The 22588-nt window shown below is 40.4% G+C and overlaps 1 protein-coding gene across 1 annotated transcript; it reads right to left on the bottom strand.

Moving 5' to 3' along the window:
- Window positions 1–1820: 1820 nt before the first annotated feature.
- NIT2 (nitrilase family member 2) lies at window positions 1821–21105 on the bottom strand. The gene is made up of 10 exons (XM_020785026.3): window positions 20860–21105; window positions 19154–19272; window positions 16113–16233; window positions 15885–15973; window positions 15395–15488; window positions 14030–14104; window positions 12757–12835; window positions 11845–11943; window positions 2843–2898; window positions 1821–2172 (listed from the first exon to the last, which is right to left on the bottom strand). Exons 1-10 carry the CDS (start codon window positions 21095–21097, stop codon window positions 2081–2083), a joined length of 1062 nt encoding a protein of 353 aa, XP_020640685.2. The 5' UTR covers window positions 21098–21105; the 3' UTR covers window positions 1821–2080.
- Between the last annotated feature and the right edge of the window lie 1483 nt (window positions 21106–22588).

The raw sequence follows: 22588 nt of genomic DNA on the forward strand, positions 1-22588 counted from the left end.
TTCATCCCTGTCTCCAAGCCATAGAGCCAGCATTTGTCCGAAGACCATTTCCGTGGTCACGTGGCCAGCGTGACTAGACACGGAACGTTGTTACCTTCCCACCATGGTGGTACCTATTTATCTACATGATTTCTAACTGCTAGGTTGGCAGGAGCTGGGATACATGATGGGCGCTCACTCCATCGTGTGGATTCGATCTTAACTGCTAGTCTTCTGACCTTGCAGCACAGAGGCTTCTGCGGTTTAACCCACAGCATACTTACACTTAAAATCTGACTCATTGAAATCGCTGGCACTTACAATGATCCTAATTATACCCCCATTGATTTCAGTATATCTCTTCTGAGTATAACTAAGTCTGTTACCTGTCCACTGTGTTGGAACTGTGTCTATAGCAAGTCACAAGTATCAGACCTGTAACTTCAAGAGAATGAAAGCCAGGTATCTAAAACTTGGCCTACATACTAAGAGGAATGTACAGCTGTGCCTCTTGGGTAATGCAATTTCTTTAAATGCACTTGTTAATTTAAATTGTGTCTCTGTGCTTGAAGACTGTTTAGCCTTTGGCCACATGGCTGTACCCAGTAAGCACTTTCATAATTGGTAGTTTGAAGACAGAGGACAATTGTTGAAGGGAGAATCACAGATAGTTCCTGTAGGGCATCCTTGCCAACCGTGAGCTGGGCAGAGATGTCTATCCTGGATACAGTATGAAGCAAGTGTACCTACTCTTTTTCATTATGTACATAAGGGTCTTTGCCTGTGCAGAACCATGGTTCATAAATGTCTAGATAAGTTTTGATGGTATCCCACCCCTCCTGGCAAGAGCACAGACATTAGAAAGCTATCTCTCATTTCTGGTTTCTAAGACGCATTGGCAATGAATAGCAGAATATATCAGACAGGGTTAAGTAATACTTATAGTTTTGTGGTTATCTTTCTGATTATTATTTATCTTGATTTCTTTATACTTTTTTTTTACAGCTTTTGGCTTATTTCCCTTTGTTTTCTTTTCTACCTTCAGAGCCTTTGGTCCAGTAGCATTCTTTAAATGCTGTTTTGTTGATGAAATATTCCTCTGGCAAATGGACACACAAAAATGAGTATTTCATGTCAGAGAACATCATAACTTCTGTGCATGTAAGGTCTGACACTCTTTTTTTAGATGAGATCAGACATAATCACCATGCTCAGTAGTGTTCTCGCATTTCTGATAAGGTATTTTCACCACATATAATTTTTTTGGAGATATCATTACATGTAAATCACCCCGCTGTTCATGGTCATTTTTACACCAATTATGACTGTGCTGTCATATTAACTTTGTCAGTCTCTATATCAGTGTCATTTTTGAAACTGGTCTCAGTACTGATCTCTCATGTTGGCACAGGCACATGAAGGAAATGAAAGACATTGGATTTCATGGTATGACAAGCAGATAATATCAACTGGTCTTGCAAAGGACCTTCCACAGCTTTTGGCCTTCAGCTATCAGAAGTGCTATCCAACACAGCCAGCAGCAAAGGTTTAGAGGAGCTTTAGTTGAAGGGATGTGGAATGAGGAAAGATTGCTCATCCCCTTGTAATAAGAAATACTTGATAGCACTGACCTAACTTCTAATTTCAAACAAGAAGCATCTTAAAAATATACTTAGATGTTTTATTATTTGATACCAAATGACTTCATGACCTAATCTTTTTAGATTTCTTTATGTGAAACTGAGGGATGACTAATTTTTCTCACAAATGAATGAACACTGGTGTGTATCAAAACAGTAAAAAATTCTTATCTTGTTAGAATGTGTTAGTGCAAAAACATGTTGGTGCATAATAGTTAATAACTTTATTTTCTTAAAGAATGTGCTGTATGTATTATCACTGCTTCAGTGATTAATTTATAATATACAATGAAGCAAATGAAATATTGAAGGACCTATACAAATATACATAAACATCTCACCTTCAGATTTCTCCGAACACAAATTATTATTTATAAATTTGATTTCCTACCTTGTTATACTGAACTTACTTAATTTTTAAAAAATTTGACTAAAACTATTAGTGTATTGGTCCAAGACCATCATGTAGCTTTTGCTTCTACAGCATACAGGTCTGACCGCTTTTGGGAAAGAATAGGGATTTGTTGACGAACTTCTGCAAGCTTCTTTAGATCTGTAAAAAAAATCAAAAGGCTTATATTATGGCCAATTCTTTTATTTATTTATTTATTTATTTATTGGATTTATATACCGCCCCATAGCGCTACAAGCACTCTCCGGGCGGTTTACAATTTTAATTATAAAGGCTACACATTGCCCCCCCAGCAAGCTGGGTACTCATTTTACCGACCTCGGAAGGATGGAAGGCTGAGTCAACCTTGAGCCGGCTACCTGGGATTTGAACCCCCGGTCATGAGCACAGTTTTAGCTGCAGTACAGCAATTTAACCACTGTGCCACAGTCACCGTATTACAATTATAGGTAAATATATACTTATCACGTATGAATACAGAGTAAGTATATTCACGTGAGAATTTCAATGTAGTCTGATAAGAGTGAAATGCACTGAGTAGGGGTTTGAACTCCGTGGCTTTATAGACCCCGTCCATTATTCCATGAATCTATTATTCCATGAAACTGCTAAATATGTTTGTAACACGTTTGGAGCTGTTGCCTACTTTGTGTGTACTCCATTATAACCATGGGGAATGATCAGTTGTATCAATGTATAGGTAGGGCACTGGGGCCAAGAGCGTATGTTGCACCCAAAACAGCACAAGGTTTTGTAGCAGAGGAAGAGATTTTACCCACCAAAAGGCCAAAAACACTTCACTTTGACTCACCTATCTCTGCGTAGATAATAGTTTCTTCAGTGCCAGCTTTGGCTATGACCTCCCCCCTGAAAATGAAAGGAGAGTATTTCATACTGAATGACTTCATGACCCAAGTGAGAGTGGATCGGGCCATGATCTGCAGTTCTTAACCCTTACAGGAGTAATTGATCTAGTGGAGGTGACGTTCAACAACTCCCCTTTCCTTTTGCATCCCCCCCACGCCATACCAGCTGTTTCAGAAGCTCTCCAGAAAATATCACCATCCTGTGTTCCTCTAGAGTCTAGCAGAACATTATGCTAGAAAAACCCCATTTGAATTTGAATCAAACCCAGAAGCCTTCTGAAACCTGAAAAGATGGTCAGTAGAACTTTTCTGGTCTCCAAACCTTGCTCAATTCTGCTTTTTTAAAGAAGTTACTGACATGGGAGACTTGCAAATATATTTAGGAAAAAGGACAGCTCCAGAAAAGATTATTCCCTCAACTCTTTCTGCACACTTCTGTTGTACTACTTGCAGTCAGGGAATTGAGGTTTGTAAGGGATCCCTGTACAGTGATGCCTCGCTTAATGGGCGCCCCATTTAACGACGAAATCGCATAGTGATTAACTTTTTGCGATCGCTCTGCGATGGTCTGAATGGGGTTTTTTGCTTTGCGATGATCAGTTTCCTGTTTCGCTTACCGATCATCGCAAAGCGATGATTTTTTAACAGCTGATTGGTGGGTCCAAAATGGCCACCGGGTAAAAAAAATGGCTGCCTGTTGTGTTTAGGGACGGATTCCTCGCTTACCGGGCAGCAAAAATGGCCGCCGTATGGAGGATTTTCGCTTAAAGGTAGGTTTTTAGCCCATAGGAACGCATTAAACAGGTTTTAATGCGTTTCTATGGGCTTTTTAAAAATCGCATAGTGATGAAATCGCTTATCAGCGGTTTTTGCTGCATCGATTATCGTTGCTATGCGAGGCACCACTGTATATAACTTGGTATCTTTCATCTGAAGTGTCCAAAGATTTGAGGCTCTGTGGTCTATTAGCACATTTTAGTAACTTCATAGACATCCTGTGAGAAGTCATCAACCCAAACTGTCCCAAAACCCTGATACTCATAAAGGCATACAAAGTTCCCTATGAGTTTTCATTCTGAATGTATGTCTCAGCCATATGAAGAAGCATTCTAGATTATTTCAAGGGCCTCCGCAGCCCACTAAGTGGCCAGCCAAATGCTGCATGGAGGCCTATAAATGTGAGATAAGCATAACTGCGTCCCTCTGTTCGTATTCACCAGCAGGAGATAAACAACCATACTGACTCTGTTGGAGCCGTCATGAGCAAGAGCTGTTGAATGAATCATCCAAAATAATCACCTCTTTTGCATCTCTCCCTATGGATGCCCATTCTGGAAATAAGAGTGTAACTATTCCTTTCACTAGGTTTTTCTCGCTGTCCTTTTTGCTCCTCTTAAGGGTTTACCACTTCCTGTCTAACACTCAAGCTTTTAACATCTCTTGAGAGTGAGCTTAAACCCCCGTCCTTTCTGGACCCCAATGTGCTGAGCCTTGAGACATGGTTTTCTGGCTTAGGACAGGATTTTCTATCAATTTTTTTTCCTAAATAAACCTCTTAATCTTCGTTTCAGCTTAACCTTCCTGTATGCTTTATTGCTCTAGAGAACAGAGCCATAAGATCAGTTTAAAAGCTCACAAGAACATTGTTGTTTAGTATGCTATGAGATCTAACAGAATTTAACCATCTAAATCAAAATTTATATCAGAAGCCACTGGTAGTCTTATTCTGTGTTTGTTTATCTAAGGTTAAATACACTTAGTTCCACTAACAGCAAGCCCACTAATTTTAAAGAGTTTATTCAAGGTAGGACTGGTGTTAGATTTAGCTCAAATGTAGCTCTAAAAATTAGCAAAGATATTGCCCTCCTGAACAGAAAAGCTGGTGTATACATACTGTCATGGATTTGATTATAAAAATAGAATAGTGTTGTATTTTATAGGATTTAGTTCAGAGCTGCAACGAAAAAGCTAGAGATCTGCTTATGTCCAGGTGCTAATTAGAGAGAGAAAATGTACAAGGTCAGTTCTTCTCCAGCTAAAGAAAAAAAAAAGAGTTAAGAAGAGCAAGCTGACCTTATCTTATCTCAACTCCTCGATGGACAAGGACATAACTTCTTAATTTAAGGAAGATGGAAGAGAAGGAGGAGAAGGACGGAGAAGGGAGAGAGACAACACCGAGCGAAATGCAGCCGACAGAACTTTAATCAAAAGGATTGCGTAAGAATGCTTATTTAAGATCTAGTTAGACATTTTATTGTTTTCACTTTATAGAGGAAATGTCTGGTGGCTAAGGCTGGGGGTTATTTTGGAAATACTGAATAACGTTAAAATAAGCTTGTTGAAATGATATCTTTTGTAATAAAATATAAAAAGTCAAATTGTCTGTAAGCTGTCTCCTTGTATAGACCAAGCTACTATAGTAAATTTGATATTTTTGAACTAAGATTGTTTTGATCTGGCCACATTACCATATTACCAAAAGAGGGTCCTAAAGTAAAAAGAGGAAGAGCAGACCTTCCAGATTGTTTATATAAAATCGAGACAGACTTGGGTGAAGGAGTGAGAAGTCGCCTAGGGCAAAATTAGAGGACCCGGTTTTGCTAGCATTAGGGACTAATCATTCTGAATCCCTCTCTGTCTCGTGTAAAGGCAGTTCTAAGGAACGCTTTTACCACATGGTGGCAGGTGGGATATTATTCACGTGCTGTGTTTACCACATGGTGGCATCTTGGGATCTGAGCCTTACGTGCCGTGTTTACAGTATAGTGGCAGATGGGATTTGGTTTGCGCTTTGCTCAAGGGCTGAATTAGCGCTGGTAATTGTTTTATGAAGGCAGATGTGTGAGTAAGCAGATACACACTGCTGAATAAAGGACAAGAGAAACTTCTCTGGCGTGAGCTTCAGAGCAAAGCAGGGAAGGTTGTAAATTATTGTGACTGGAGAAGACTCCTATGCAGAAAGCTCAGGCTAAAGTAATGCAAGGAGAGATTCTGCCAGTGGCTTAAGAGTTCTAAGGAACAAGCATTGTGTTGTTTAAAAAGTGCCAGCTCGTTTCACTCAGGTGACAGAGTGGCAAAATTGTTTTGAGTGTAGCAGGAGTCTAAAAGGAGCAGCCAGGATAATAAAAGTAATTTAAAAGTAATTAAATAAAATTAAAAAAAGGAAAATTTCCTACCCCAAGCCAGAGCCAAAAGGATTTCCTGAAGGGAAAGTAGGATTAGTCAAAGCTGACAGTTTAATTGTTTTATTGCTCCTCCCGTGCTTCGGCCAAGACTGCAGGGAGAGAGAGAGAAAAAAAAAGGAAAAATGGCTTTTAGCAGTCGGTTTTCACTGCCTGAAGTATCAGTGGATAAGGAGATTTTGGAAGCAGTGCAACACTGGGAAGTAGATAACCCAGAGGATGAAGAATATGCCCAAAGATTAATAGAAGCAAATCCTGAAGTTGTTAAACCAAAAATAATGCCAAGAAGGACACAGCAGTACACTGGGGCGGAACAAGTTCCAACTCAGCAGGACCTGCTAACAGGAGAAATAACCATGCAGAGGGGAACAGCTGGAGCAGAGGCCAGCAGCAGTCCAGTAGATGCAAAGGATATAAGTCTCAAGTTGCAAGAACAGCTTACCCTGATGATGGCAGACTTCATGGAGAGCCAGAAACAATGGGTGAATGCACACACAGCAAATGAACTTCAAGCAAGAAGATACTATGAATTGAAACTACAGATTTTACAGAGCAAAACTGCTGAGAGAGAGCAGGCCAGAGGTTCCTTAGGGAACATGGATAGTGGAAACCTGACTTGTGAACAGGAAGATGATGGATTAATTTCCTTTAAGAAGATTGAACCTACTCCCAGAGTTAGGCCTATTCCAGAAGTGCCTAGAAGGCAGAACCAATATGAAGCCAAGAAAACAGTGGTTCCAGAACCAGGACAGTCAATAGCGGAAGAGCGAAGAAGCATGGGTACTAGCCAGATTAGTTTACCCTTGGCTTGTTTCCATTGTGGAGGAGCCCATTTAAAGAAAGATTGTCCAAGACTGTCCATATCAGATAACCAAGACGGAAAGCAAGTTGGTAAACCACCCTTACCTGCCCCACGAAAATTCCGACAGACACCCTTACCCACACCAAGAAAATTCAAGAAGGCACCCATACCCACTCCACGGAAATTCAAGCCAACGACCCTTAAAGTGGATTATCTCAGTGCAACACCACTAGAAATACCAGAACAACCAACAGAACCACATGAAGTTAATCAACTAAGGAATGTGCCACCCCAGCGACAAGGAGGAGTCAAGCCAAATTTTTCTGAAACCAGTGAAATGCAAGCAACGGAGCCAAGGATTGTGCCAAGGATAATGGGCTTACAAGTAGCTCAAATCTCTACAACAGTAAACCAGCAGACACCCTCAGGGGAGAAATTTTCAGTTATAGAGCCTAGTAGCATCCTACCGGAAGAACAGTTATATTGGTCACTGAAAAGTTTTTCGGAACCGGTAACCCTACATTTTTCTACAGGAGATTTAACCATAAACGCCTCTCGGGATACCGCTGCAGATATCTCATCGATTAACAAACAGTTTGTGGATCCGGCACTAATTTTGAATAACCTGAGATGTCCAGTGAAAACATATGGATCAGGAGAAGTAATCGAGCGATTCTTACCACTCGTGTATGTGCACTTAAGCTACAAGGATTGGAAAGGTGCAAAATATCTATTAGTGCATGAAGGTAAACCTGATTTTTTATTGGGAAACGATCTAGCATTTCTTAACCACCAACACACTTTAAAATCAGCTTCCATACAAGCAGTGACACGTGCGCGAAGCAAAGCAATAGAGCAAGTCCCAACTGAAGATAACTCTGAGGAGCAATCAGATGGACATGGAACGCAACATCAACCCCTTGCAGATGAAACGGATAGTACAACTGAGATAAAAACTGAACCAGAGGATCTATTAGTACCAATGGGATCAGAGGAATTCAAACGAAAACAGATGGAAGACCCTACATTGGATTCTTTGAGGTCTCAAGCCGACAGTTACGCGGTACAACCGGTACAACAAAAAGTAACCTTTTTGTGGGGACAAAATGGACTATTATACCGAGAGTATTTTCCCAAATCAAATGATCAGGCGGAACCAGTACAACAACTAGTCATTCCAAGAGAGTACAGAGAAAGAATTCTGCAACTTGCCCATGATAGTCCAAGTAGCGGACATCTTGGAATTCAAAAAACGTTAAGTAGGATTTCGCAGCATTTTTATTGGCCCGGAATTTATAAAACCGTCAAGGACTACGTTAGTACCTGTGATTACTGTCAAAGAACAGGGAAACGGACTGATTGTACAAAACAAAAATACTATCATGACAAGAAGGCCCGTCACCGAGAGTTTGCAGTGGGTGATATGGTACTTGTACTAAACCCGCTCAGACCTTCAAAATTGGAAGTAGTTTGGGAAGGTCCAGGGGAAATCATACAAAAAGTGGGAAATGTGAATTATCTTGTGAAAATGTTAAATTCATCCAAGAAACCAATAATGTATCATGTAAATAGTTTAAAAATGTATAGAGACAGATCGGCAATGGTGTATCAGTGTCATGTGGCATGTTTTCAACCAGAAAGCGAACCTGTTGATATGCTAACTGAATTAGAAAATGCGGGTACTTGGTCTGATAATATTGTTCTATCCGGTACCACAGACCAAAAAGAGAAACTTTATCAAGTTTTAGAAAAATACCAAACGGTTTTTTCGGACCAACCTGGTTATACAAATATGATTAGTCATGAAATTAATACTGAAGCCAGCCCTCCAATTCGGTCAAGTCCATACCGAGCAATTGGAAATCATGCCACTCAAATTGAAGAGGAGATTAAAAAAATGTTATCTTTGGGGGTGATTGAAGAATCATTTTCCCCATGGGCATCGCCAGTGGTTCTGGTCCCTAAAAAGAACGCACTAGGCGAGATCCTCGATGAGGTGAGATTTTGCGTAGATTACCGGAAATTAAATAGTGTCACAGTTACCGATCCATACCCATTACCTAGAATGGATGACTTGATAGAACGCCTTTCACAGGCTAAGTTCATCAGCATAATCGATCTCAAAAATGCATATTGGCAACTCGATCTGGCAGAGGAGTCTCGTGATAAGACCGCATTTATCACTCACGTGGGAACTTATAGATTCCGACGTTTACCATTTGGATTAAAGAATGCAGGAGCTTCTTTTCAAAGAATGATTGATAAACTGTTACAGGGGTTACCATTCGCTAGTGCTTATCTCGATGATGTTGCAATTTTCAGTTCGGATTTTGACTCACACTTGGTTCATATTGAAACTGTTTTGGCAAGAATCCATCGAGCAGGGCTAACAGTCAAAGCGAGTAAATGTCAGTGGATGAAAGGAAAAGTTATGTATTTAGGTCACTTAATTGGGCAGGGAGAAATTCAACCCCTGCAAGTGAAAATACAAGCTATAAATGATTGGCCTATACCTAAAACAAAGAAACAAGTGCGATCATTCTTAGGTTTAATTGGTTATTACCGAAAATTCATACCCAATTTTAGTCATTTGGCTACGCCTTTGACGGAGCTAACTAAGAAAAGGCAGCCTGTCAAGGTAAAATGGACCCCTGAATGTCAAAATGCTTTTGATGCATTAAAGACCAAAGCCATCAATGCCCCTATTCTAAAATCACCTGATTTTAACAAGTCTTTTGTTTTACAAACAGACGCCTCAGAATTGGGTCTCGGAGCAGTATTATTACAACAAGGAGAAGATGGGAACCTGTATCCTATTTCCTACTTCTCCAGAAAACTCTTAGAACGAGAAAAACATTATGCCGTACCGGAAAAGGAGGCACTTTCTGTTGTCTGGGCATTAAATCTATTAAGACCTTATTTATGGGGGCGCAAATTCACTCTGCAAACTGATCACCGAGCTTTGGTTTGGTTACAAAAAATCAAATCTCACAACCAGAGATTGCTAAGATGGAGTCTATCCCTGCAAGACTTTGATTTTGAAATACAACATATTCCGGGAAAATTAAATATTCTTGCAGATAGTCTTTCACGAATGTACGCTGATAATGAAACTGAGTAATTAAGATAACTGTATATACACATGTGATATTGTAAATAGTCACTTGCATAATCAAATGTTAAGTTAGTAACAAAATAAGAACTTTAATAGTCCTATATTTTGTATCTTTAAGGGGGGGCGTGTCATGGATTTGATTATAAAAATAGAATAGTGTTGTATTTTATAGGATTTAGTTCAGAGCTGCAACGAAAAAGCTAGAGATCTGCTTATGTCCAGGTGCTAATTAGAGAGAGAAAATGTACAAGGTCAGTTCTTCTCCAGCTAAAGAAAAAAAAAGAGTTAAGAAGAGCAAGCTGACCTTATCTTATCTCAACTCCTCGATGGACAAGGACATAACTTCTTAATTTAAGGAAGATGGAAGAGAAGGAGGAGAAGGACGGAGAAGGGAGAGAGACAACACCGAGCGAAATGCAGCCGACAGAACTTTAATCAAAAGGATTGCGTAAGAATGCTTATTTAAGATCTAGTTAGACATTTTATTGTTTTCACTTTATAGAGGAAATGTCTGGTGGCTAAGGCTGGGGGTTATTTTGGAAATACTGAATAACGTTAAAATAAGCTTGTTGAAATGATATCTTTTGTAATAAAATATAAAAAGTCAAATTGTCTGTAAGCTGTCTCCTTGTATAGACCAAGCTACTATAGTAAATTTGATATTTTTGAACTAAGATTGTTTTGATCTGGCCACATTACCATATTACCAAAAGAGGGTCCTAAAGTAAAAAGAGGAAGAGCAGACCTTCCAGATTGTTTATATAAAATCGAGACAGACTTGGGTGAAGGAGTGAGAAGTCGCCTAGGGCAAAATTAGAGGACCCGGTTTTGCTAGCATTAGGGACTAATCATTCTGAATCCCTCTCTGTCTCGTGTAAAGGCAGTTCTAAGAACGCTTTTACTGTGAAATTGGAGTACAAGCATAATAGATCCCTAAAGTATACTGTATTGCTGCAATTCGTTTTCCAGTGAACTAACATTTGAAGGTAGCAGTTAAAATAAGATTGCTCTCCTTGACAAAATTAAAGGAAATGACGCTGGTGTGCGAAGGACGACAGTTTGTATCTGAGAAGTTAGCTAGTCACCTTTTAAATCTGACTAAATTCATGCCCAGAATTATGTTTCATGGAAGGAAATTCACAGCTCAACTCTGCTGTATGATTCTATATCTTGGCAGGTGGTGAGCCCTCCAACACTGGAGGCATTCAAGAGAAAACTGGATAACCCTCTGTCAGATCTACTTTGTCTTGGATTCCTGCATGAAGCAGGAAATGCTACCTTTTGTATTTTCCTTTAGAAGAAATCTGAATGGGATGATTTTCCAGAGGTGCACTAACCACTGGTTTGTTAGAGGACTAAATCCACTAATTTCACTCCGCAAACAAAAATGTGCCATGAAAACTCTTGGGCCAAACTCAGGGTTTTCTCAACTACCAAGTGAATGATGAAAGAGAACCACATGCCTACATACATTTGCTGCCAATTTTTCAATTAAAGTTGTAAACCATGATCTTTGAAGCAAGAGTGTGCCCCTCCAGGCTGCCTCGTCCTTACATCACCCAAGTCACAGAGAAAGTAGCATCCTTGGCAGCTGCTTAGCAGCTGTGGTGCCTTCCTGAAAACTCATGCCATTTCCATGGAGACACATCAAAAACCACATTTCAACTTATACACAATCTCATTGCCCCAAGCTGCTTGGCTTTTATTGGCCAGGATTCAGCAGCTAATAGGAAAGTTCCTTTTTTGCTCAATCTTTTTAGGTTCTAATTGGGTTCTAATTTAGGTTCTAATTATTTTGTGTTTATCTGGCCATACTACTGCATTACAAGACCTTAATTGCCCACTCACCATGGATTGACTACAGTGCTATGTCCCCAAGCGACATAAGATGCCTTCTCATCCCGAGCAGGAGAGGCAGTTGCCACATAGACTTGATTATCGACAGCTCTGAACAAAAATGGAATGGGAAGTTAAAACATAAGGCTGAATACACTGTATAAATATTAAAATGGTCTGAGAAACCAAGAGGCAATTGGAATGAATCAGCTTTTTTAGCACAAATACAGAATTTGGGGCCCTGAAACGCCCATTCTTTGGCAAAACCAACAATGAAGGATGACAGGAGCTGCAACATAACAACAGCTGGAGGGCCGCATGCTAATCCTTCCCTGCCTCTCAGTTTATTTTGTTGTTTGTTACAATTTATGTCACAGTTTTTCCAGTGAGCTTATGGTCTTTTATGTGGTTGTCTTCCTCACTTTTATCTTCCCAAAAACCCTGTGAGGTAGGTTTAGGCTCAGTGAGTGCATCTTACCTAAGGGAACCAGTACATTTCATGGGTGAGTGGGGATTTGAACCCCAATCTCTTGCATACTAGTTGGACGCTTTAACCATTGTATCACTGAGTCCTATGGATTTTCCATCTTCTATTTTGCATATGGAGAAATCACACCCATAACTATTTTCATATATAAATCTGAACTGTGAACTAGTAACATGTGGCATATGGATCTCTGAAGCTCAGGAGTTCCATTGCGAATTCACTATGTTAGAGATATTACAACATTTCTGGTTCAGTTAGGACTCCAATTAATAAACACAAAAAGGGAGGCATAACAGGGTTGTTTTTTCCACACTGATTGCAACATTTCTAACTTGCTTTTTTTTTTTACTCCAAACCAACAAGTGATGTAATAAGTTATTTTCTCAAATCCTTTTTGTACATACGTTTTGGGGGAGGAATAGTTGGCTACTTCTTACCGTGCTCTTTGTAGCAGTTCCCAGTGGGCTGGTCCGGTTGTCAAGTTAAATGCCCCTGGATACACAAGGAGCTGGCAACCTGGCTCAAATGGAAGGATACAATGGCAAAAATGGTTCATATTCTCAAAAGGGACAAGGCATGGTGATGAAAAAAGCAGCTACACAAATCTCTTATTTCTTTAATGAATTAATTATATCCTGTCTTAATTATATCCTACCTTGCAAGACTCAACATGGCTTACAACATGAATTTTGAAAACATACACAAGAAAGTACTGAATTAAAATATTGGCAGGAATCTTATTTGTGTTCACAGCTGAATAGTTCAGTGGTTTAGGTATCTACCTGCAGAGCCACAAGATGAGAGTTCAATTCCCCAGCGTGCATCTTAGAACCGCTAGCCTGTGTGGACATGGGCCATCGGCACAGTCCCAGGTTGACTCCAGAAGAAGGCAATGGTAAACCACTTCGGAGTACAGTACTCTCTTCCTGGAAAACCCTGAAAGGGTTGCTGTAAGTCTGAACCAATGTGATGGCACACAATTATTAAGGTTTGTGTAATTTGCTGCAACTAATTGCGGCTCACTGATGAGGTGGTTGGGCACATCCTGGTTTTGCAACTGGGCAGGCGATCAGTTACTTCATAATTAGCCATAGAATTACCAACACTAGTAGGAATCTGGCCACTATTAAATAAATTATCATATAAAACAAGCACTGAATTTATAAGCCACCTAACAGTATAATAAAAGAAAGTACAACATCCATTATTAAAGGGCTAATTCTCATTAAACAGTGGCCAAAGGCCTACCTGTCTTTTCCTGCTAACTTTTGAGTACATATATTTGCTATTAAAAATTTTCAGATCCTTTTCTTCCTTTAGCTGACCTTTCTGGTTTCTGTTTGTCTTTTATCTTTTTTCTGCTTATCTTCTGCTTTCAATATCTCGTATATTTTTATTGCAATTTTGAGAATAGCATGTGGCTCCAAACTCTTTCTAAAATAGGAAAAGTTTAATGTCTTTTTCAGGTTGCTGTCAACCATATTGCACAGGGTTTTCACAGTGAAGCCTCACGCACTAAATGTCTGAGCCAGTGTGGTGGTACAGAATGCTCGTTTACTCAAGGAACCATATTTTGTAGCAGGCCTTGGCTATATGGTGGCAAGTTCAAGTGCTTCTAATACAGACACACAAGGAATGGGTAGGTTCCAGCCATGGGGAGATGATACCCCATACCCCACCCCACAAGCACATCAGCAGCTACGTGCTTACCTTTCTGGGTGTAGATTTGAGCAAGCTCAGCAAAACGAATGTCATAGCAGATCCCAAGCCCTATTTTGCAACATGCTGCCCATAAACAAAAACAAATTGACATGATGTAAGTTCAATGTTGAGAAATTAGTATACAACAATTTTTTACTAGGAAGGAGGAAGTCCTGATTTATAAACATATGTATATAAGAACAAGTCTGAGCTAAACCACAAAACAATTCATTAATACATAAGACACTCTTTATAAATGAATAAATATTTCCTTTTTTTAAGGCTTAGAAAAATCCCATAAAAAATATACTATAACACCAGCACAAACTCTGGATTCTGAACTCCCTCTGTGTCCTCAAGCCACAAGAGTGAAAATATGACAGTACATTATAATTCAATTTCACATTTCAATGGGGGATATAGATGATAGGGTCTCTCAAGGATCTTTATCGGAACTGGTGCTATTTCACTTGTTCATAAATGGTATAGTGTTGAGGGCAGGAAATGAAGTGGCCGAAGTCTGCTTATGACATCAAATAATTTAGGGGGTTTATAACAAAGGAGGGCAAGAGGATCCCTCCAAATTTAATGAAAGGTTCATTAAGAAAATACAGATGATGATGCGCAACAGAGAGAAAAAGAGTGAAAAATAAAGGATCGATAAAAGGAAGTATTTATTCATAGCACACAGAGTTAAATGGCAAAATTCTGTATTGCAGGCTGTCAGCCTTTAAGGGTGGCTAGATGAATTCAGGGATGGCTACTTTTCCATGCATCCTAAAATTACCTCCAGTACCAGAGGGGCTATGCCTCTGAATACCAGTTGTGGGAGAAGACACGCACAAAAGTGCAGTTTTACTCCTGTTCTCCTTGCAGCCTTCTCAAAGACATCTGATCTTCCACTTCAGAATCAGGATGAGGGACTACAGAGACCTTTAGTCTGATCCAGAACAGTTTTTTTTCATTCTTAACAACAGCTGTCTTTTCATGTAACCAAAAATTATAAAAATGAGCTCTATTTAGCCATTTAGAAGTGCATTCTTGCAAGACATGGAAAAGGGTGAGTGGGCTAGTTCTAACTCCCCCTATGATGCATATGAGATGAAACGTTTCAACTCACATGAAGATTCCCCACAAATGGGAGAGGTTCTCTGCGAAAGACTAGTCTCCCTATCGGAGGGTAATCAAGATGTTCGTGCATTCCTCTCTAGGTGCTGAGTATGTACACTGTTACAGTGCCCTTCGCAGAACTGAATATAAACAAGAGAATCAACACATATCTACACTGTTTTCCTTTTCATGAGCTAAGTCATGCTATGAGATGGCATCTCTTAAGTTTATTGGTTACAGATAAAATGCAGATCTTTTACGTACAAGTATCAAACACAGAGAACGAGTCACCAGGACACAGCGTTTCTGATTCTTGAAACCGGATTTTTCCAGGAACATCAATGTCAAACAAGTGAATCTGTTTTCAAAACAAAGACAGGGCTTAGAAATTATGCTGCATCAGATACATTGACCATGCTCATGCTCTTTACACATTAGAGATGGCTCTAAAAAGATACTTAACAGTCTATGGCCAAAATCTGGTGCAGTTCTGTGGCTTACCTGGAATAGCATGCCCTTCTGCAAAAACAAAGGAATAGCAGCCTTACTATCAAACAAGATGTCACAGAAAAGCAAAAGAGAAGAGGGGAAGGAGAACAAGAAAACCCAGAAACATTTTTTTAAATGTTGGTTTCACAGAGTAACCAGATTTAATGGAGCTAGAAAGCTATGATACAGTCAAAGCAGAAGAGTCTGAATGAAGCCCGAAGGGTGAACACAAGCTAGCTAAACCAATCAATTTATTTATCTTTACCTTTCTGTGCTTGGCTATCATTGTACCATCCGGACTGAAAACTGTACATGTGTTATACAGCTTCCCAGCATCCTCTTCTGGGACAGAACCTTTCATTAAGTAGAAAGAAGAAATGGAATTACTTTGCCAGCTATTCAAATGTAATCATCACTATAATCCAGTATAGTTCTTAAATACAGACGATGCCTAGAGGGTGTCAGGGGGACTGATATACGTAAGCAGTTTTACCTCCTATGAGATATATGCCACACTCCTTGGCGATATTTGAGAGCCTCTGTGTTGAGTCTCCGGGAATTTTCTCTGCATACTCTGGAAAATATTTTGTCCCATAGGGAGAATTGAAGCATTCCTAGAATTGGGAACAGAATGAAATTGATGTCCCTGTAACACATCATGACCTAACAAAATATGGCCAGCTACAGCTTTTTTTAAAAAAAGTATTCCTCTTGGACCTCTTGGGCTTATGGAGGCACAGTGGGAATCAAACTTCCAAGCCGTTCTTCCTCTTTCGATCAAAGTGACAGTAATACCAACGCTGGGTTCGACACACAATGTTAGCAAGTGATCCTTTCCCTCACAAAGGTCAAGAGGCTGCATTATAATGATCTAGCCTTGAGATCAGGACATGAACAAACACAATCTGGGCAGAATGTGAAATTATAGTCACTTTCACAGCCTGTGGAGCTGTCAAATTATGCCACTTTTAAGAAATGTTCACCTACCACTAGAGATGTAATTTTTTAAAAAAAAAATCCATTATTTTCCAGAAAAAAATGGGGTGAATTTTTTTCCAGAAAAAAATGGAATTTTTAAAAAAGTTTATATCTCTACCTACCACTTCACTTCTTTCCTTTTCCCTTCTGTCATTTCCATTCCAGAATATATAATGAAGCCCTAGCTTCTGTTTGCAGTTCTAGTGTGGAAGCAAACATTGTGTAGAATAGCTATTCTAAATTTTTACACAAGGAAGGCAGAAATGCACTCCTGGTACTAACAATCAGAATATGTAATGCAATTATTCTCCTTTCCTTCTTAACATACTTTTGGAGGAAAGGTGTGGAAACCAGAAAAAGTTATGGGAAGGTAAGGAAGAGCTGGAAATGAAAGTGGGACACTAAAGTTCCATGAAAAATGAGGGAAAGCCTCATTAGGAAAGATTTGCTGACTAGCCCAGCGTGTCCATCTTCTCCAACCTTTACGTTTTTGTGAAATGCTTGGTTGACATGCATATAGGAAGCATAGCTCTCTCCAATTAATCTAGGCATCTCACAGAAGGATAAGCAACGCTGGTCTTCTTTATCTGCATGCTTTGCTTGTACAGCTCATAGCAGTGGAAGATTTATGCAACCCAAGAGGTCCCAGTGTTGGGGCAGAAGTCATTTCCCCCCACTTAAAATGTTATGGCTGAATTGTCAAGAACTTTGCACTGTTGAGTCACATAGGCTGCAGCAGAAGGTTAATAACCAACACAGGCAGGAAAGTTCTGCAGCAAGAATGACAGGAAGCAATTGAAAAAAACTTTAGCACTACAGTAAATGGATATTGTGTGGTGCAAAGCAACATATTATTAAGTTGTTGGGTTTTTTAAAAAAATCACACTGCAATATGAGATAAATAATAGTAAGAACAACAAAAAAAAGGAAAGAGACTAAGGACATAAAGTTAAAAAGACATGTAACCTTAGTCTGACAGCTACACCACAACAATTCATTAATTTGATTCTCTTCAAAATCTCCTTACTTACACGGTAAATTCAGATGATGCCATATACCAGAATTATTTTACTACTGCACAAAGGCACTGGGCAATCACAGATTGTAGCTAAATAATCTAGGGTTTACTTGTTTAACAGGTCAAGAAAAGAAACAATTCTCCTCTAAGTACAGTTTATTTTAGCTAGTTGGCACAGACTATTACATATCCTACAGGACTGCCAAATTGTTAAACATGCTATGGAAAGATGGAATTTGTTCCCTGCTTCACAATCTCTGCATGTCAACTGTACTACAGTACTTGATTCTTGTTTAAGAATCATTATTTTATTATTTTGCTGATTGTTCCTACTTGTATGTTAAATGTTAACTGCCACATTTTAAGAGTGGTTTTCATGCCTGTTTATGTGTATGGCCTGACTGGTTATGGAGGAATGAATAAGTAAATAAGCGTGGTCAGAAAAGAACCAGTTTGTTACCGTTTTATGGTGCTGGCATGTCAGGGGACAAACGAGCTAAAATGATAGTCTTGGACATCATGATAAACAAATTGTTGGTAACTGTTTGTCCATTCTGCCTGTCCCAGAACCCTGGCTTACTATAACATGCAAAGCAACACAAGGAGTGGGAAAGGGGGGTTCAAAAGGAATCTGGTTAAGATGACACAGATATTGTTGTCTCTGGGCTGGTTATGTTTCACTGGCTGAAATCCAGCTAGGAGACCTACACCATATGCATAGTGATGATATCACCTGGCGCCATTAATTATTATTTTCATTTAAAACTTTCTATACCCATCCCCTTTCAAGATTAGAAGGTTCCTAGGGAATCCTTTTGCCCCGAGGAAGCTTTTGGGTGCTTCAAGATGGGGGGAGGAAGCCTTTACAATTGCACCAGACTGCCAGTGGTGTGATCACCAGCAAAGATGTTCCAATTTTAAAGGCTCACCCACCTCATCCTGAGGTGCCAGTCCACATAGACAGCATTGGCCTAGATGACCCTTTGTTACACCTGGAGGTCTGTGCTGTTAGGAAAAGGTGAGGAAAAAGACCTGTTGCAAATAGCCTTTTTTCATCGTAATCCTCTGGCTTCAGAATGGTCTCCCAGAAAAGCTTGCCTGGCACCTTCATTACTGTCTTTTTAGCATTCGTTGACATCTTTTTTTCTTCATCCATGCCTATGAGGCTATTTTATTGCAACATTTAAGCTATTCTTATATTTGCTATGGCTTCTTGTCCTTTGTTTAGGGAACTGCTTTTTTCCCTTTGTTTTATGTAGTATACTTCACATGTGTTGCCTTCTGCATTTAAAACAGTAGGTCGACTGTCTGCTGCCCCAAGAAATCTATTTAAGAAAAGATATGAGCATTCAAACAAAACAAAACATCAAAGGACAACCTAATATGTGACTATAATTTAAATATTTCAAACCTGCTTGTAAAAACCTAACTGCATTAGAGAGAAAGACCGGAATACAAAGCATGTGACTGAAACACCGTGCAAATGTTTGATGGCTTTGTGAGGTTAATAGGTGGAGAAAATATTGGCAAAGACTCACTGGCAGAACCACAATGTTTGCTCCTTGTTTTGCTGCAGTCCTCACAAAGCCACAGGCGCGGTTAAGATTCTCCGTTTTGACAGCAGATACATGGAGCTGGATGAGTGCTATACGAAAATCTAAAAGAGAAATATGGAAAGAGAAAAAAGAGGATCCATCTGAAAGGAAACAGAAGCCCTGGTATTGTACCAGTATTGCTCCGAGTTCTGCACAGAACATAGTCAAGCAACTGAGAGAGTCTGTCAAGAACAGATGTTCTTCAGAAAAGAAGGACAAAGGAAGGCCATCTTTTTTCTTACTCTAGAATAAATACATTGTACCCAATCTGGATCAAAATCTGAGTCTGGAGGGATTCAACTGATTCCCATTCCAGACAGGAGGGTGTGCTTATGATTTCATACACACAAAGTGAAAGACTGATTTAATTTTGTGTTTACATTTTGTCAAGCATACAGTACACAACTCACAAATGTCTAAAAGGCTTTATGAAAACACATTCCTACCCGTGTTTAGTCACCAGCATTAAATCTCACTGTGTGCTGATTTAGAACTGAAGCCTAAAAGAGGAATCGGGACAAATTAACCATTAAAAGGCATTTCAGAGCAGCCCAAATCTACAATGCAAGGCACAGCAGAGCCCTTCAAAATGTTGTACTGGTCACTCCAAAGGTCAATTTATTTTGAGCTGGATTTCTTCATTACCATTGCTAAATACCTGAAGCACAAAGGAAAACCTGTTATTTGAACAAAGTATTTTAGCTGAGGTTAGGTGGAGAGACTCAGCCTTGAATAAAGTCACCCACCCACATCTGTGCAGAGAACCTAAAACTAAGGTGCTTGAGGCAAAAAGACCCACCACTGGAATAAAACACAATAGATAGAAAATCATGGTCTGACAAAATCAGCTGGTGGAAGAAACTACTCCGCGCAGCTGGCCTCACCACTGAAGAGAGAAACAGAAACACCGAGAAATCCACTGTTAACTCAAATACAGTGACAAGGAAACGCAGAACTTCCGAAGCACACAGAATACCTGTGGGTCGTGAAAAGATACAGGTGAATCGCACTGCAATCTCTTAAAAACATTCTTTTTAAAATTCACTCCACTCTACCCGCAAATCTACTAGAAAGTATTTCCTCTGAAGGGGAACGAGTGGCTCAAGATGCAAATCTCTTGCAGATTTACTTTGGAGCAATAGACACCAAAGGTCAGTGGGGCTTATGTGACAGTAACCATGCACAGGACTGGGACTGGGACTCTGGAGTCGTTTCAAAGGATCAAGTAATAATGAAGTGTCATCAAGTGGCTTCCAATTTAAGAGGATCCTTCCAGAGTTTTCTAGGTACGAAATACAGCACACCGTTTTCTCGTCCTTCCTTCTGGTGGTGCCGGAGCGCCGTGCAACTTGCCCAAGGCCGCACAGGTACCAGGGCAGCCCGCCGCCCCATCATCCCCACGTGCTCCAGGCTGGCACACTGGGGGTGCCAAGCCCCCGGCAAGCTGCGCTCCTCTCCACTGAGCCCTCCTAGCTCCGGCGGATCGAGAAGGCACAGTCGCCCCTGTCCCTCCAGTCGGTAAATATTCCCCCCAAACCTAACAACACCAATTGGAGGCTGGGTGAAGAAGCGTGAGCCCCTGTTTTACGCCTACATATCTTCCTTTCACAGAACCTCTAACCGCAAAGGGCGCCCGTTCAGCGACTCACTGGCCATGAGGACGCTCCTGGCGAGTTGCATAGCAGGGAACTTCGCCGCCTGCCAACTACAAAAGAAGTCTTGGGCAGGGAGGAGCAAGGCGCATGCCCAAAGGGAGCAAAGGGCGCCGGGAAATGTAGTCGTGGTGACAGCGAAAACCAAACCACGTGTTGTTTTTTTTTTGCCTTTGGCCCTCTGACAGGTTGGAACGAGAGGACGAGACAGAGAAGGGAGCGGGCAGGTTGGCATCCCGTCCGTGGCTCCCCTTCCAGCTGAATTGGAAAGGGGGAAGAGGGGAGACCTCGGCGCACCTTCCGAAGGTTTGCCTCACGCCTTCCGGCGTTCCTGACCATCGGCTAAGGCTTCTGGGTGTCGTAGTCAAAACATCTGGAAAGCACGAGATGGCCTTGGGTCGGGAAAGGAAGGCGCTGCTGTGAGCGGGGAGGTTCGTTCCCCCCTGCTGTCCATCCGATGTTTATGTTTTTATAGGATCAGAGCCTCTAATATTTTTTTGTTATATTTATATGTTGTTTTTATGTGTTTGGAAGCCGCCTGGAGTGGTCGCAAGACCAGATAGGCGGGATATAAATTAAATAAATAAATAGCAGGCAAATAAAAGCAGCTAAAGCAGAAAAAGAAGCGAGCGAAAGACCAACATTTTTCTCTGTCGTCGGTATTGCTGGGTTTTGGTTTTGGTTTTGGTTTTCTTCCCAAGTCCCCTCGAGAAATGAGCAAGCGGTCAAGTGTCGATGCTTGGCCTGAAAAACTTCCACGAGTAGTTCTTATCAGCAGCAGTTGAGCTAAAGGGAAGGATGGGCTGAGTTGCCGGCAGATTTTGTTTAGGCAGCGTTACTTTTTACTCTATTTCCTCCATCGAAAGTGCTATTCTGTTCAATAGGACGCCATTGCATTCCTCATCTCTCAAACGTGATTGTATTGCCCTAATTTCTCCTTTGGGAAAATGCCTTCTTTTGGACGAAAGCTCCCATGCACTAGCACCATGCTGGATGGGAGTTGTAGTCCAAAAAAGCAGTTTTTCTTAACTGTCTCTGGGAATGAGTAGCCTCAAACAATATGCATAAGTTTCCAGTGGATAACCCTGTTAACTTTTGGCAGCAAAAGCATCTAACTCTTGTGGTAACTTAGAAACTGGCCTGTTTATTCAGAACTCAGCTTTGTGCCGTTGTGGTCAAAACGCCGACTCTAGGAACACTGGCCTAAGTCATCGTGTGTCAAATTTGTTTGCAGCTCTTCACCAGCAGCTCAGGATCACAGTGGAAGCAGTGACCTACTTGCTCAGTCAACCCTGCTCCCCTTATTCAAGAAATAAAAGCAGTACCTGATTACACCTATTTTGTGTGTCAAATTGTGCAACACATATATTCCTCTATTTGTAGCCCTGTGCAAAAATTTATCCTCAAAGGCGACAGCCAATACCGGCAAGGAAGAACAGGACTGGCTGTCTGGGTTCCAAACCCCAAAACATCTTCTACAGTATGTGCCTTATTTTGTTTTGTTACATATTGGCAAGTCACTTAAAACTTTATGGTGATCCTCTGAAATAGTAGTTTCCAGTTCTTGAAGATTCAAGGTCATCATTTCCCTTCTGGAGCAAACTTGTCTTTTTCCTGCTCCCTTCAACTTTCCCCAGCATTAGCATCCTCCTCAGAGACTTAAACAAGTCTCAGTTTAATAATTTTTCTTCTTAGAGTTCAATCTAGACTGCTGCTAGATTGTCAA

The sequence above is a fragment of the Pogona vitticeps genome, chromosome 3 (genome assembly GCF_051106095.1).
Source record: "Pogona vitticeps strain Pit_001003342236 chromosome 3, PviZW2.1, whole genome shotgun sequence".
NCBI classification, from domain to species: domain Eukaryota; kingdom Metazoa; phylum Chordata; class Lepidosauria; order Squamata; family Agamidae; genus Pogona; species Pogona vitticeps.

What these genes read in the sequence shown, in the direction of transcription:
- NIT2 (XM_020785026.3), bottom strand. Translation starts at nt 21,097, where the DNA reads ATGCCAACCTGCCCGCTCCCTTCTCTGTCTCGTCCTCTCGTTCCAACC. An exon ending in TCAAATCTACACCCAGAAAG is followed by an intron (nt 12,836 to 14,029) that starts GTAAGCACGTAG and finishes CATTTGAGCCAG; the next exon opens with GTTGCCAGCTCCTTGTGTAT. An exon ending in GAACTGCTACAAAGAGCACG is followed by an intron (nt 11,944 to 12,756) that starts GTAAGAAGTAGC and finishes ATTTTTGTTCAG; the next exon opens with AGCTGTCGATAATCAAGTCT.